The 13,790-nt window shown below is 40.8% G+C and overlaps 1 protein-coding gene across 1 annotated transcript in view; it reads right to left on the bottom strand.

The window, feature by feature from the left end:
- Positions 1 to 453: 453 nt before the first annotated feature.
- The window catches only part of LOC143924362 (aldehyde oxidase-like), a 306,571-nt gene continuing 293,234 nt past the window's right edge, over positions 454 to 13,790 (bottom strand). Inside the window, exons 34-35 of the mRNA XM_077448642.1 lie at positions 4,317 to 4,484; positions 454 to 596 (exon numbers count right to left, since the gene is read on the bottom strand). Of these exons, the coding sequence (XP_077304768.1) occupies positions 546 to 596; positions 4,317 to 4,484 (219 nt within the window). The 3' untranslated portion in view covers positions 454 to 545. The remainder of the gene's footprint in view (positions 597 to 4,316; positions 4,485 to 13,790) is intronic.

Consider the following 13,790-nt stretch of genomic DNA (forward strand, 5'->3'; position numbering starts at 1 on the left):
TTGCACATACGGGATTTACGTCGTCATCCTAATCTGGTCAATCAAGGTGGCCAAAGATACCAACCCCAGAAGTAAACTTGGCCAAGATGCAGGAGCTTGTGGACATTGCATCAATGGAGTGGGAATATAGTTATGCTTAAAATCTGAATTTTTTGCCTGTATGCTTGCTTCAGATCAGTGAATCAGGTGGTATTCAAGCCATTGACAGCAAGGCAACCAGCATTTTCAGAAGGTCATCAGCAATGGCAAGTACACATTTTGTATTTGGTAAAAAGCACCCTTAGAGGCAATATATGTCTACAAATAATGTCCCCTAAACTCTACCATAATTTCTTTTTCATCTTCTAGGCATTTCAACTGCATAGAATCATCAAAGTGTACAATTTGTTGGTGGCAAAATTTCATATAACATCTTCTTGAGGCAGATAAAAGAAATGTTTTCTGTCACATGTCTCATGTGAAATCCTTTATTACTTTGTATTTTGTGCTACATGTTTTGAAAGATGAGCATTTTATGAGTATATTTAAAACCAAAATGTATCTCTTCATACATCAATTGACCATGGTGTGAAATCTGCAGGGTCATCCTTTTTGATCTAAAAAAAAATAAAAAAACATATTTAAACAAATGATTGTGGTATTTGTAATATTTGCATATTCTCATTAGGCAAAGCTGTACCTTGGATTTTTTTGTAATGTATTGGATTATGAAAAATAAGAAGTAAGAGGCAGGGATAATGCTCACTCCATTTACACTTGGATATTGTTAATTATTTCACCCTACTCACCTGGTAATCTTGCAAGTGGCTGTAGCCACTTGCAAAATATGATCCACCAGTAGGCGTAGGGCAAATTTCCATGTGGTCTATAAGATATCGCACTTGTTTTTTAAACACTAGTGACATGTTTTTCCCTTGAACAGGTAGCAATATTTTGTCATATGAATAGACAACTAGCTTTGAGAAAAAAAGGCTTAATTTTTTACTTCTGCAAGGTCAAAGACTTTAATAGGTTTATAAAATGTAATACTTAGGCCCGATTCAAAATATATGCGAATTGGATATGTTTTGAACAGCATCCGATTCACTTGGCTTTCTATGAAGCCGGTTCACATATGTGCAGGCTGGCCCCCGGTGCCTTTTTAGAAAAAAGTCCAGTTTGATTTTTAGCCTGGTTCAGGTTCGATTTCAAGTGTCATACAAATTTAAAATTCTCACATGAATCGCACCTTAACCCAGGAATGAAACTGCAATGGACCTTAAAAATCGCAATTAAACAATGTCCGGACATATGTGAACCAAGCCAAATTCTGTGTATTTAGCCATTTGTCTGGAGATCACTCTAGGCAAACCAATAAATACTGATTAAATACATAAATGAGAACTGCTTTACCTGCCAAAAGGACTTGTAATATTGTCCTTTCAGTTCTGAGATCTATACAGCTCATTTGCAAATGTAGCAGCCCTTCACTCTCCTCTGAGAAGTTATCTGCAGTGGATCACTTTTCAGAGGGCAGCTGGGAGGTGATATTTTACTTCCTCAGCTCCTGTTTAACCACTTTCAGACCGGACCATTTTGCTGGCTTAAGACCAGACCACTTTTTGCGATTCGGCACTGCGCTGCTTTAACTGACAATTGCGCGGTCATGCGACGTGGCTCCCAAACAAAATTGATGTCCTTTTTTCCCCACAAATAGACCTTTTTGGTGGTATTTGATCACCCTTGCGGTTTTTATTTTTTGCACTATAAACAAAAATAGAGCGACAATTTTGAAAAAAAATTTATTATTTTTTACTTTTTGTTATAATAAATATCCCCCAAAAATATCCAAAAAAAAATATTTTTCCCTCAGTTTAGGCCGATACGTATACTTCTACATATTTTTGGTAAAAAAATCGCAATAAGCGATTATTGATTGGTCTGCGCAAAAGTTATAGCGTTTACAAAATAGGGGATAGTTTTATGGCAGTTTTATAAAAAAAATTTTTAACTAGTAATGGCGGCGATCAGCGATTTTTATTGTGACTGCGACATTATGGCGGACACATCGGACATTTTTGACACATTTTTGGGACCATTGTCATTTATACAGCAACCTGTGCTGTACAAATGCACTGATTCCTGTGTAAATGACACTGGCAGTGAAGGGGTCAACCAGGGGGTGGCAGTGTAGGGGTTAAGTGTTCCTAAGAGCGTGTTACTAACTGTGGGGGGCTGGGCTTTGTGTTAGTGAACACTGATCTCTGCTCCAATCACATGAAGCAGAGATCAGTGTCACTTGTTGCTAGGCAGCACAGGGAAATGCTGTTTACAACGGCATCTCCCCATTCAGCTGCCCCGTGAGATGATCGCGGGTATCCCCGCGGCGATCGAGTCCGCGGGACCTGTGACCGGACACACGGGGGTCCCGACCGGCACGCGAGCGCGCCGCTGGTGGTGCGCACGCAATGGCAGGGCGGCATATAGAAATGGACATACCTGTACTCCAATATGCCCGCCCATGCCATTCTGCCGACGTACATCGGCGTGCGCGGGTCGGGAAGTGGTTAAACCCTCAAAAGTCCACACCACTGTGCTACCACTACATGCAAGGCACACAGTCATAGGGCAGTTGAGGCACAGCAGCATTCACTTGAACTTATTGCAACAGGAGGTATTTTTGCCGTGGCATGTGTACAACCATATCTCGCTGCTTTTCACAGCTTAAAGTAATTGTAAAGTCTTATTTTTTTCCCTCAAAAAGTAGAACTAAAGGCAAAACTTTTTTTTAGTTTTAGATAGTGTGGACAGGGATTAGAACACCTGTCAGTTTTTACATTGGCTGAGAGGACTGAATAGGTGCCGGTTGGCAGACCTTTTTTGGTCATGCCCATTCGACAGAAGACAGACAAACGGCCGGCTTCTGTCAGACTGTCTGCTGTACACATGGGTTGAATGACGGCCAACAGCTCCTGCTGCTCTCAGTGACACTTGTGAGAGAAGGAAAAGTAGAGAAGAACTGAAGCCAGGCACAGCACTGGATCAATACAGGTAAGTATTTAAGGAGGTGCAGGGGGGTGCTGCTATTGTAAGGTTTTTTACCTTAATGCAGAGAATACATTAACCACACCGCAGCCAAAATGCAGTGCATTTTCAGGTGAATGAAACCATGTGGTGAAAAAGCACCAGGCGGCTGCCATTTTGAAAAAGTGTGGGGACATTTTCCCTGTGTATTCCCGTAGGTTGAATTGAGTTGAGTTGCATCTTGATATAGATCATTTACCCCGTAGGATCTCGATGATCAAATGAATAGGCTGCTGAGCTGGTGCAAACGCGGCACGTAGAATGTGTAATGGGCGTTAAAGTAACCTAATACAGGAGCTGTGTTACTGGCCAGATCATAGGTGAAAACAGATAGAAAAAAGGCTAAATAAGAAAAAGAATGCAGCCACCAAATCTAATGATTGATAAGCTGCAATATATTAATATTTTTGGTTTTGGGTTTAATACCGCGTTATATGTATTTTCTAAAATCAGCTTCTCTCAATCAATTTACCCCCAAGGAACCCATGAAATAAATTTTCAGGTCAAGGGGAACCTGTGAACCAGTCCATCAAGGGGAAGAATACCTATTTACAGTGGTGTTGAGAATCTCACTCTTCCAGACACCTAAAGAAATCATTGGTATCATGCCACTGGTTTTTTTAAGTGGCACTGGCCTCAAGAATTTGCATCAAATTGTAGGTCAATGAGCCACAGCTCAAGGAACCCCTAGCGACCTGTGGAGGAACACTAGGGTTCCAAGGAATCCTGGTTGAGAATGGCTGTTCTAAATGTGAGGAGTACCTGAATTTGACCTGATAGCAGCCTTTGGCAGCAACTGTATGGCGTAGCTGGAGTGTAATTGAAAGAAGCACAGAAACTAGGCAATCAGTTTATATGCCAATAAGAAGAATGCTGATAGATGGAGAAAAAGTGACAGAGAGATGAACTAATTGACCCAGACTCAATGAAAATGGATTGAATGATGTCGTCAGACCGAATACATCTAGTGGCACCAAAAAAAGACTGGTATCTATCATTTTTAAATGATATCTTTAAATTAGTATGATTGATATTTATCCATTAAAATACGTCATTATGGTTCTAATGTAAAATGTGTTTTAAAAGGAAAGTGGCGTAGCAACAATAATTTTCTAGTGTTTTTTTTACAATAGGTCTGAACACAACAAAAGGCCTAGTTTCCTTTCAACAACTTCATGCATGAATCTTGCTTTTTTTTCAATCACAGTGATGCAGGATAATTTATGCTATAAAGCAAGATATAAAACAGTTACCATATCAGTGAACTTGTCTCCACAAGCCATACGTATCCTCTCTGGGGTTGCAGGGCTGTTTAGAGTAAAAGTCCTTGACAAGCCTCTTTCCTTTCGGACAGATGATAAAGCATCCTTTATTGCAAAGAACACAGCAGACCCTAGGAAAAGGCCTGCTTCCCCAATGCCCTAGGAGACAAACAAACATACCCATCATGTAGAACTCCAAACCTTTCTCTACTTCTTCCAAAAGTTTTTGCCTGAACTTTTTTCAGGTTTTATTTTAAACGGCAGGTTTTATTTGGAACTGAAGGGTTGGGGTTTTTATTGCTGTCTGTTTTTAATAGGCAGATTATCCTTACTTTCTGTCCCAATGCAATAGCCATCAGGTTAAAACTTTATCTAACTTTATCTAACTAATCTTTCCCCAGTCTATTTAAACCTTCCACATCTACAGAAAATGCCTAACCATAAAAAGGTACTTCTGGGCAGGTGTGTTAGATTGTAAATACAATCAATCTTCATAGTTAATCACTTTACCCCCCTTTCATGACCAAGCCAAAAAAAAAAAATCAAATTCTTCATAAATTTAGGCCGGTATATTCTGCTACATATTTTTTTTTTTTTAAGAAGAAATCCCAATAAGCGCATATTAATTGGTTTGGGCATCTACAATCTATGGGATATTTTTATTTATTTTACTTTTTACTAGTAATGGCGGTGATTAGCGAGACTCAGCTATTGCAGCGGACAAATCGAACATCTGACACTTTTGACACTTTTCGGGAACCAGTGATACTAATACAGTGATCAGTGCTAACCAAATATGCATGGTCACTGTACTGACACTAGCATTCTCATGATATTTCTAGCATCCATCTATCCATGGAGGCATGGTGATGATGCCCATGCTTCCCAGAAACACTGGAAGCCAGGGCACAGGAAGGTCATTTTTTGTATTGTATTATTTTTTCTAATATTTTTTCTGTAAAATTTTTATTCAGAGTTTTTCTAGACTTATAGGATATAAAGAAATGCTTGGGCAAAGAATAGCAGCTACCCAAAATTGTTACAGAGGTACACCATACTCACAAATCCGGAAATTAAATAACAAGACAAATCATGGCGTGATGTGGTTTTCTATGCAATGATAACAGTGGCAAATATATAATACAATTATATTCCCGCGCTACCAAATGTGTGTGTTTTTAAACAATATACTGCAACACTGAAGGAAATGTCAGAAACCAGAGAATATATAAAGTGAAGGTAGTGCTGCGCTATGAACCTAAATACTGTGTGTAATAAAGTGCAAAGGTGCTCAATGAAAGATATGGTTGAAAGAGGCAATGTTCAAAGGTCAATATATATCCAGTCCTAGGCAGTATAAAAACGTGTCGCATGCCCTGCGATTTCTTCAGATAAAACAATAAAAGTGTATCATTAAGACAATAAAAGTATATCAAACACTCAAATGATTCTTCGTAGAACAGTGATAGGAAATATATCCATATGGTGTGCACATGAAGTGAAAAAACGGTGCTCAAAAAGAAGGTGCACTACTATTGCAATAAATCCTGAAGGAATAGGTAAAGTCCTAAAAGGCATATAAAAGCATACAAAGAAGTTTCCATATAGGTATATGCTGCAAATGTTCTTATAGGTGAAAGCAAAAAAGATAAGTAATGTCCATATAAGGTGCAAGGTAGATAAGTGGCTGTATATTAGCAGTGTCAGCATAAATTGACAAAGTGCTGGTGCTGGTGACAATCCTCTGGCATAAAGTGCTGATGATAGGTGATTTCCTGGTTTCTCTGCAGAGTAATGTATAGATGTGCCCTTACCTTACTGCTGTAAGGTAACAGTATGTGGCTATATCTCAATGTGTTTCTTGGCAGCCTCCCAGTATGGTGTATCCGGCTCCACTGATGTGTGTGTCTAGTCTGGAATCAGAGTCCCCCTATTGTCCCTGGTATTTCCGCATCCAATGAACCTCGCAATGGGGCATGGAGGGATGTAAAGAGGGATGCACAATAGTGTAGTATTTCCAAATGTTTATTGACAAAACAGTAAAAGTAAAATCAAGGTACTCACAATAAGAAGTATCAAACAGGCATATAACAAATGAGCTGCGAGCTCGCCCACGTCACTTCTGGTGCCTCGTGTTCCCGCACGTGTTCGTCACTGTTACATGACTTTATCAGGGGACTTCATCAGGATACTTTGTCCCTGGACGTCCTCCCATGCTTGAGCGGCCTGCGTGCTCTGTGATCAGTGAGTCTATGAGACTCGCCTGATCACAGATCGTAGTAAGGGGTCGATCCCGACCCCTTAACATGTGATCAACTGTCAGCCAATGATCATGTGATGTAAGCAGAGCTAGTAATGGTCTTTTTTTTCCTCCTCACGCTATCAGAGGGAGGAGGGAAAAAAAAGTCGATTACCAGCGGCTGCGAGAGGGACATCAGTCCCAATCGTGGATGTGTCACCAGCATCACCTACCTGTCCCACCAAGAACTACTCATCAGTATAACCATTGTCCATCCCATATCTCACAATCTTACAATTCTAGCCAACCCTCTGGTCCTTGCCCTCCAGCTGCCCTTATGAGTGTATTACCACCACGTCTACTTATCCCTGATGAGCATCAGAGGTTGGGCAGACAACACTTGGGCTGCCATGGTGATAGTACTCATAACACTAACAAAGATAAGAATCCCAAGAATAAACTAACTTGCTGAGTGCTCTGAATAATTTCTACAATAGATCATCTGTTGCTCATCAAGTTAGTACCATTGGTTCCCAGTCTAAAATCCTCCCTCCTTCACAGCCTCATAGTTCCACCACTGAGGTACATACTACCTTTAGAGATGCGGTTATTGGTACCCATGTCTCTACAAATTTAGTCAATACTGGATCCCCAGGTACAACCACTGATATTTCCCTTTCTCTATCCAGTAGTGATCAGCAATTACCCTCTACTTCCACAGGTTTGCCCACTAGTTTTCCTCTTACACCCTCATTTTTAGTGCTCAGTTGTCCTCTAGCAACCTCCAAAAAAAGAAAACTAACAGGAGCGGTTGCAGAGGAGGATGATCTAAGAATCAATCACAATACCCTGAAAATCAGAAAACTATGAAAATATTTAATTTATCTTCGGACACCCTTTCCACTGCTGATACCTCACTGTTAAGCCAAGGTCTCAATCTCGCTCCAGTCAATAAACCTAATCCATTTTCACTTTTTAGGGATCTCAATAAGTTCATACGTAATCTCACCATAAAAAGGTATTACTATGTTAAAGATAAGAATAACTTGTGGCCCATGGCCTTACTCCCCACATCTCCATCTGCTATGGCCAATGAACAGTTTCCCTTGGACACCTGTTCTATAGACACTTTAGACAACTTAATATTTGATGAAGACCCCCTGAGTCTCTTCAAGCAGCATTCTGCTACTTCACATCCTATAGTACATACTTCAATTAGGCTCAAGTCCATTTTAAATCCATCTCATGCCAAGGGCCCCTACTTGGAAAGCTTTTACAGAGTAGTATATGCATATCTGCTTAAATTGTGCCAATCATCTGTTCTCTCTAAAACTAATAATCTCTCCCCACCTGAAATAAAATCACTGCAATTTCTGACTGAGACTAAAGACATATAATTAAATTGGCAGACAAGGGGGGAGGGATAGTGCTACAAGACAAAGATGATTATATGTGTGAAGCTAAGAGATTGCTTTCTGATGGTACAACGTACATGAAAATTATAAAAGATCTGAGGCTTGAATTTGCCAAAGAAGTCGACTTTCTAGTAACTTCAGCATTACAGGACGGCATCATAAATAAAATGGAAAAATCTTTTTTTACATAAAGACTTCTATCGGGTACAATATTTTTACTACCTTCCTAAAGTGCACAAAAATTTAGAACTTCCCCCAAGTAAACCCATTGTGGCCGCAGTCTCTACACTGACCAATTCTTACAGCCCATATAGTGCATCAACTGCAGTCCTATATTAGAGATGGGACACATCTTTTGGAATCATTGTCTTCATACAGGTGGGAGCTGACTTGCATATGGCTCTCACTTGATGAAAGCTCTTTGTACACATCCATCCCTAATACCTTTGGCCTAATGGCCTCGGAGCACTTTTTAGCACAGGATCTGTTGATAAATCCCTGACAGGCATCTTTTATCGTAGATGCTACACATTTTTGCCTTGCACACAACTATTTTAATTTTGATGGAGATTTTTATTTACAGTTGCAGGGCACGGCAATGGGTGCCAATTTTGCTCCCTCATACGCAAATTTGGCCATGGGCTATTGGGAGAATCATCATATCCTCCAAAATAATCATTTTTCTGCTAATATTGTTTTCTGTATATAGATGACATAATTGTTATCTGGGACGGCACCACTGATTCTATATATCCTTTTCTCAATTACTGTAATGACAACCAGTGTGGTTTGTCTTTCACTTCAGTAATTGATAATTCTAGGCCATGATGTTGATTCCTCTGCCATTTTGCTAAAAACTTTAGCAAACCAACCGCTGGTACCGTATTTATCGGGGTATAACACGCACCGGCGTATAACACGCACCCCAAGTTTAGGAGGGCATTTTAAGGAAAAAAGTTTTAGGAGGGAAGTTTAAGGAAAAAAAACCTTACATTTAAATGCCAGTCAATGCAGTCTTATCAGTGTGCATCTGCAGCCTTGTCCATCATTGCAGAATGATCAGTGTCATTTGCAGCTTGCCCCACGCTGTTTGCAGCTTTGCAGTGTCATTTGCAGCTTTGCAGTGTCATTTGCAGCTTGGCCATGTTTAAATTTCCCGCCGCTGAGACAGACCGAGCGAGCGCCGCCAAAAAAGACCGAGCCGACTTGCTCGGCTCCGCTCGTAGTCCCGCCTCCCTGCTGTTTCTCTAGCGAGCGCTGCCGAAAAAGACAGAGCCGTCTGTACTGTGTATTCGGCTGGGCTCCGCTCGCAGTCCCACCCAGTATGGGCGGGACTGCAAGCCGAGCCGAGCCGAGTACACGGTACAGATGGCTCGGTCTTTTTCGGCAGCGCTCGCTAGAGAAACAGCAGGGAGGCGGGACTACGAGCGGAGCCGAGCAATCGGCTCGGTATTTTCCGGCCGTGCTCGGTATTTTTCGGCCGCGCTCAGTATTTTTCGGCGGCGCTCTGTATTTTTCGGCCGCGCTCTGTATTTTTGACTCGCAGACAGTGGGGATCGGCGTATAACACGCACCCACGACTTTCCCCCGATTTTAAGGGGGAAAAAGTGCGTGTTATACGCCGATAAATACGGTAATTCATACTTACATTATAATAGCTGCCATTATCCTAAATGGATTGCCAACATCCCTAAGGGACAATTTTGCCGCTTGCAACAAAACTGTACTAGAGATAGAGATTACATTGGTCAGAGTATTTTACTAAAGAAAAAGTTTAGTGATAAGCAATATCCTGAGCACCTTGTTGATAAGGCATACAATCACTACCTCAAAGGCAAACCTCCAAAAAAGATCCGTGAACCTGAAGATCATTCCATCCGATTCACCACCACATTCCACTTTTAGTTCAAAAAGATGGAAAATATACTGGCCAAACACTGGGGTATCCTATTACAAGATCCAGACCTTAAAACTGTCATCCCTGAACATCCTAGGGTGACCTATTGGATTGCATCGAATTTAACCACTTAAGCCCCGGACCATTTAGTGGCCAAAGACCAGAGCACTTTTTGAGATTCGGCATTGCGTCGCTTTAACTGACAATTAAGCGGTCATGCGACATGGCTCCCAAACAAAATTGACGTTCTTTTTCCCCACAAATAGAGCTGCCTTTTGATGGAATTTGATCACCTCTGCGGTTTTTATTTTTTGCGATATGAACAAAAAAATTGCAAAAATTTTGAAAAAAACTAATTCTTTTTTACTTTTTGCTATAATAAATATCCCCCAAAAATATATAAAAAAAAACATTTTTTTCCTCAGTTTAGGCCGATACGTATTCTTCTACATATTTTTGGTAAAAATTTTTTTAAAAAATCGCAATAAACTTTTATTGATTAACTTTTGCGCAAAAGTTATAGTGTCTACAAAATAGGGGATAGTTTTATGGCATTTTTATTATTTTTTTACTAGTAATGGCAGCGATCAGCGATTTTTTTGGGACTGCGACATTATGGCGGACACATCGGACACTTTTGGTGTGAGTTTGGGACCGTTCACATTTTTACAGTGATCGGTGCAATTAAAAATGCATTGATTACTGTGTAAATGTGACTGGCAGTGAAGGGGTTAACCACTAAGTGGTGCTGTAGGGGTTAAATGTGTCCTAGGGAGTGATTCTAACTGTGGGGGGGAGGGGCTGTGTGTGACATGACACTGATCACCGCTCCCGATCACAGGGAGCTGTGATCAGTGCCAGTGTCATTAGGCAGAATGGGGAAATGCTTGTTTACATCAGCATTTCCCCGTTCTTCCTTTCAGTGAGATGATCGCAACTATCCCCGCGGACATCTAGTCCGCGGGACCCACAATCTCGCTCATGGAGCTCTCGGCGGGTGCCCGCAAGCCTTCTCTTAAAGGGCAACGTACAGGAACATTAATCTGTCTGTACGTGCCCTTCTGCCACAGTATATCTGTGTGAGGCGGTCGGGAAGTGGTTAAAAGACTAGAACTGCTCCTAGCAAAATCAAATCCAGCACAGTCCCCTCCATCAAGCCAGTACTTATACCACTGGTTGGAATGTACCAGTGTCACAAGACTCTTTGCAAGACCTGCAAATTTGTCAAACATGGCCAAAAATCCTTAAAGGGGTTGTAAAGGTAATTTTTTTATTTTCTACATAGTTTCCTTTAAGCTAGTGCATTGTTGGTTCACTTACCTTTTCCTTCGATTTCCCTTCTAAATGTTTTTTTTCTTTGTCTGAATATCTCACTTCCTGTTTCTCCTCAGTAAACTTCTCACCATCATCCGAGCTGGTGGTTAGTCAGCCAGAACAGCTTACTGAACAGCTTACTGAGGGGGAACAGGAAGTGAGAAATTCAGACAAAGAAAACAAAGAAAAAAAAACATTTAGAAGGGAAATCGAAGGAAAAGATAAGTGAACCAACAATGCACTAGCTTAAAGGAATCTATGTAGAAAATAAAAAATTTACCTTTACAACCCCTTTAATTTCAAAAGGCAAAACATATCTATTGAAAGAATTTTACAATTGCTCAACAGACTTTGTGGTGTATGGGCTCACCTGCCCATGTGGCCTAATTCATGTAGGCCGCACTATACAAGCTCTTAGGACAAGGTTCGGTGAGCATAGAAGACTCATTGAAGGAGGGAATGATGACATAGTGTCCCTAGACATTTCTCACAGGCCCACCAACATTCCACAAATGGCCTACTAGTGTGGGTTATAGAACAGATACCCAGTTCCCTCTCTGCCGCAGAGCGTTTAAAAAAACTCTGCTCTAGAGAAACATTCTGGATCTACAACTTGGATGCCCTTTTGCCCGGTGGTATCAATGAGGGTATTGAAATTTTGACCATTATTTAGATATACATACTTTATATCCAAATAGTCATATAATAATTTTTAATCCTGTATTTATTTTATTTTAATTTAGGTTTCTCATTCCCCCCCCCCCCCTTGTTCTCCACTCATTTCCTTCCCCTCCCTATCCCCTTTCTTTACCCCTCTTCCATCCCTCCATTAAACAATAATATTTTAATTAGTCACTCAATATAATTAATACTTTTATAAACATTACCTCTATTTTTCCCATTCCTCGATATCATATATTTAATATTAACACTGACAGTGGATCAAATTTGTGGTCCTCAGAGTAATCTCTTTGCCAGTTTTATATAAATATGTGCATGATCATCTGGCTCATTCATCATTCGTCTTTCATTTTAATTTATTTTATACAATTTCCAATATAATTCATGCATTTAAATTTGTTATTTTTAAATGTATCTATTAATATTGGTATTTGTGGTTTTTTTACTGTTATAGCTGTATGTATATCTATTGACAGACCTTTCATATATAGTTTTCTTATATGTTCTATTGTTCAATATGTTTATACATATATATATATTTTTAACTTTTTTTCCTAAATTATTATATACATTTTTTCTAAATTATTATGATCAATTAACGTATTAAACTTTCAGGATTGATATGCTTGTTTATACATTTCTACAGTGCATTCAATTGATGTATTTGATAAGTTTTTTTAAATATTTATTTTAGCATCTCTTAATGGTTTATATCTGCATGTGTATGTGTGCTTTTTATCCTATTGTCTTCCACCGCATATCAGCATGTTTAAACAGTATAGCCCTCCCTTTGCTTTCAATTTCTCCACCCCTCCCGAGTCCACCGTCCCCTTATAACAAGCCTATACTGTCCACTCCACTAAGTCTGTTGAAAAAGGAGGATGGCTTGTCGTACGACTGCAGCGCACATGCTCAAGTAACACGTCCACTGTTGGTGACGCCATCTCCCTGCTGCCATTTCTGCTCTGAGTTCTAAGCCTCAATCTGATCCCAGAGTTCCTCCACAGCAGCCGGTGTTCTGGCATATAGCACCCACCCATCGGATAGTGTCCGCCCCATATTGCGCAGGCACAGCGCTTGCGCAGTATGGAACAGAAGGAGAGTTGTAAAATCTCCGAAGATGAACTTCCATGTCCATCCAAGTGGACATAGGGCTTCCAGCCGTGTGTCCATCCAAGTGGACATAGGGCTGCAAATATTAGAGGGCCCCTCACAGGCTCGCTTCGCTCGCCATGTTTCGGGCACGGCCTCGCTGCGCTCAGCTCTTTTTATTCCAACTCTATGTCCACTTGGATGGTGGGGCTAGAACCTGGACTCACGGCGCAGGCGCCGTTCATCTTCGGGTATTTTCGGAATCTGTGTGTCCTGTGTACTGCGCATGCAGGCACAGCGGACACTATCCGATGGGGGACACAATGTGACAGGACACCGGCATCCATCCGTATGGAGTGATACTCTCTCAGACAGAGCAACACGGACGGAGGGAACAGCGACTAGGGGTGACCACTGAGACTTACTGTGACTGAAATGCTTGTTTTACTTCTCCTAAATGTGAGTGCATAACTGTATGCAAATTAAAGTGTTTTAAAACATCTACTCTTAGAGGCGCCTCTTTCCGTGTTTTCTTTCTGCAGTTTGGAACCTGGTTTCTTTTCACCTATGATGGCAGCCCTAAGAGTTACTGGACTTTATTTCCCCCGTTTTCCCTAATTTACCCCCTCTTTTCCTCATATGGAATAATTGAGACTCTATATGTAATGTTCTAATTGTTGGTATTGGGAGATAAAATGAGCCATAGTTTTTTGCGCCTACACTTGTTTTTTTTTTCACCTACCAGTGCCCACCAGCGTCACTTACCAGTGCCCACAGTGTCACCTATCAGTGCCCTAAGTGCCACCTATCAGTGCCCACAGAGCCGC

Source organism: Lithobates pipiens, unplaced genomic scaffold (assembly GCF_037356315.1).
Source record: "Lithobates pipiens isolate NorthernLeopardFrog02 unplaced genomic scaffold, aLitPip1_a1.2 Scaffold_22, whole genome shotgun sequence".
Taxonomy (NCBI): domain Eukaryota; kingdom Metazoa; phylum Chordata; class Amphibia; order Anura; family Ranidae; genus Lithobates; species Lithobates pipiens.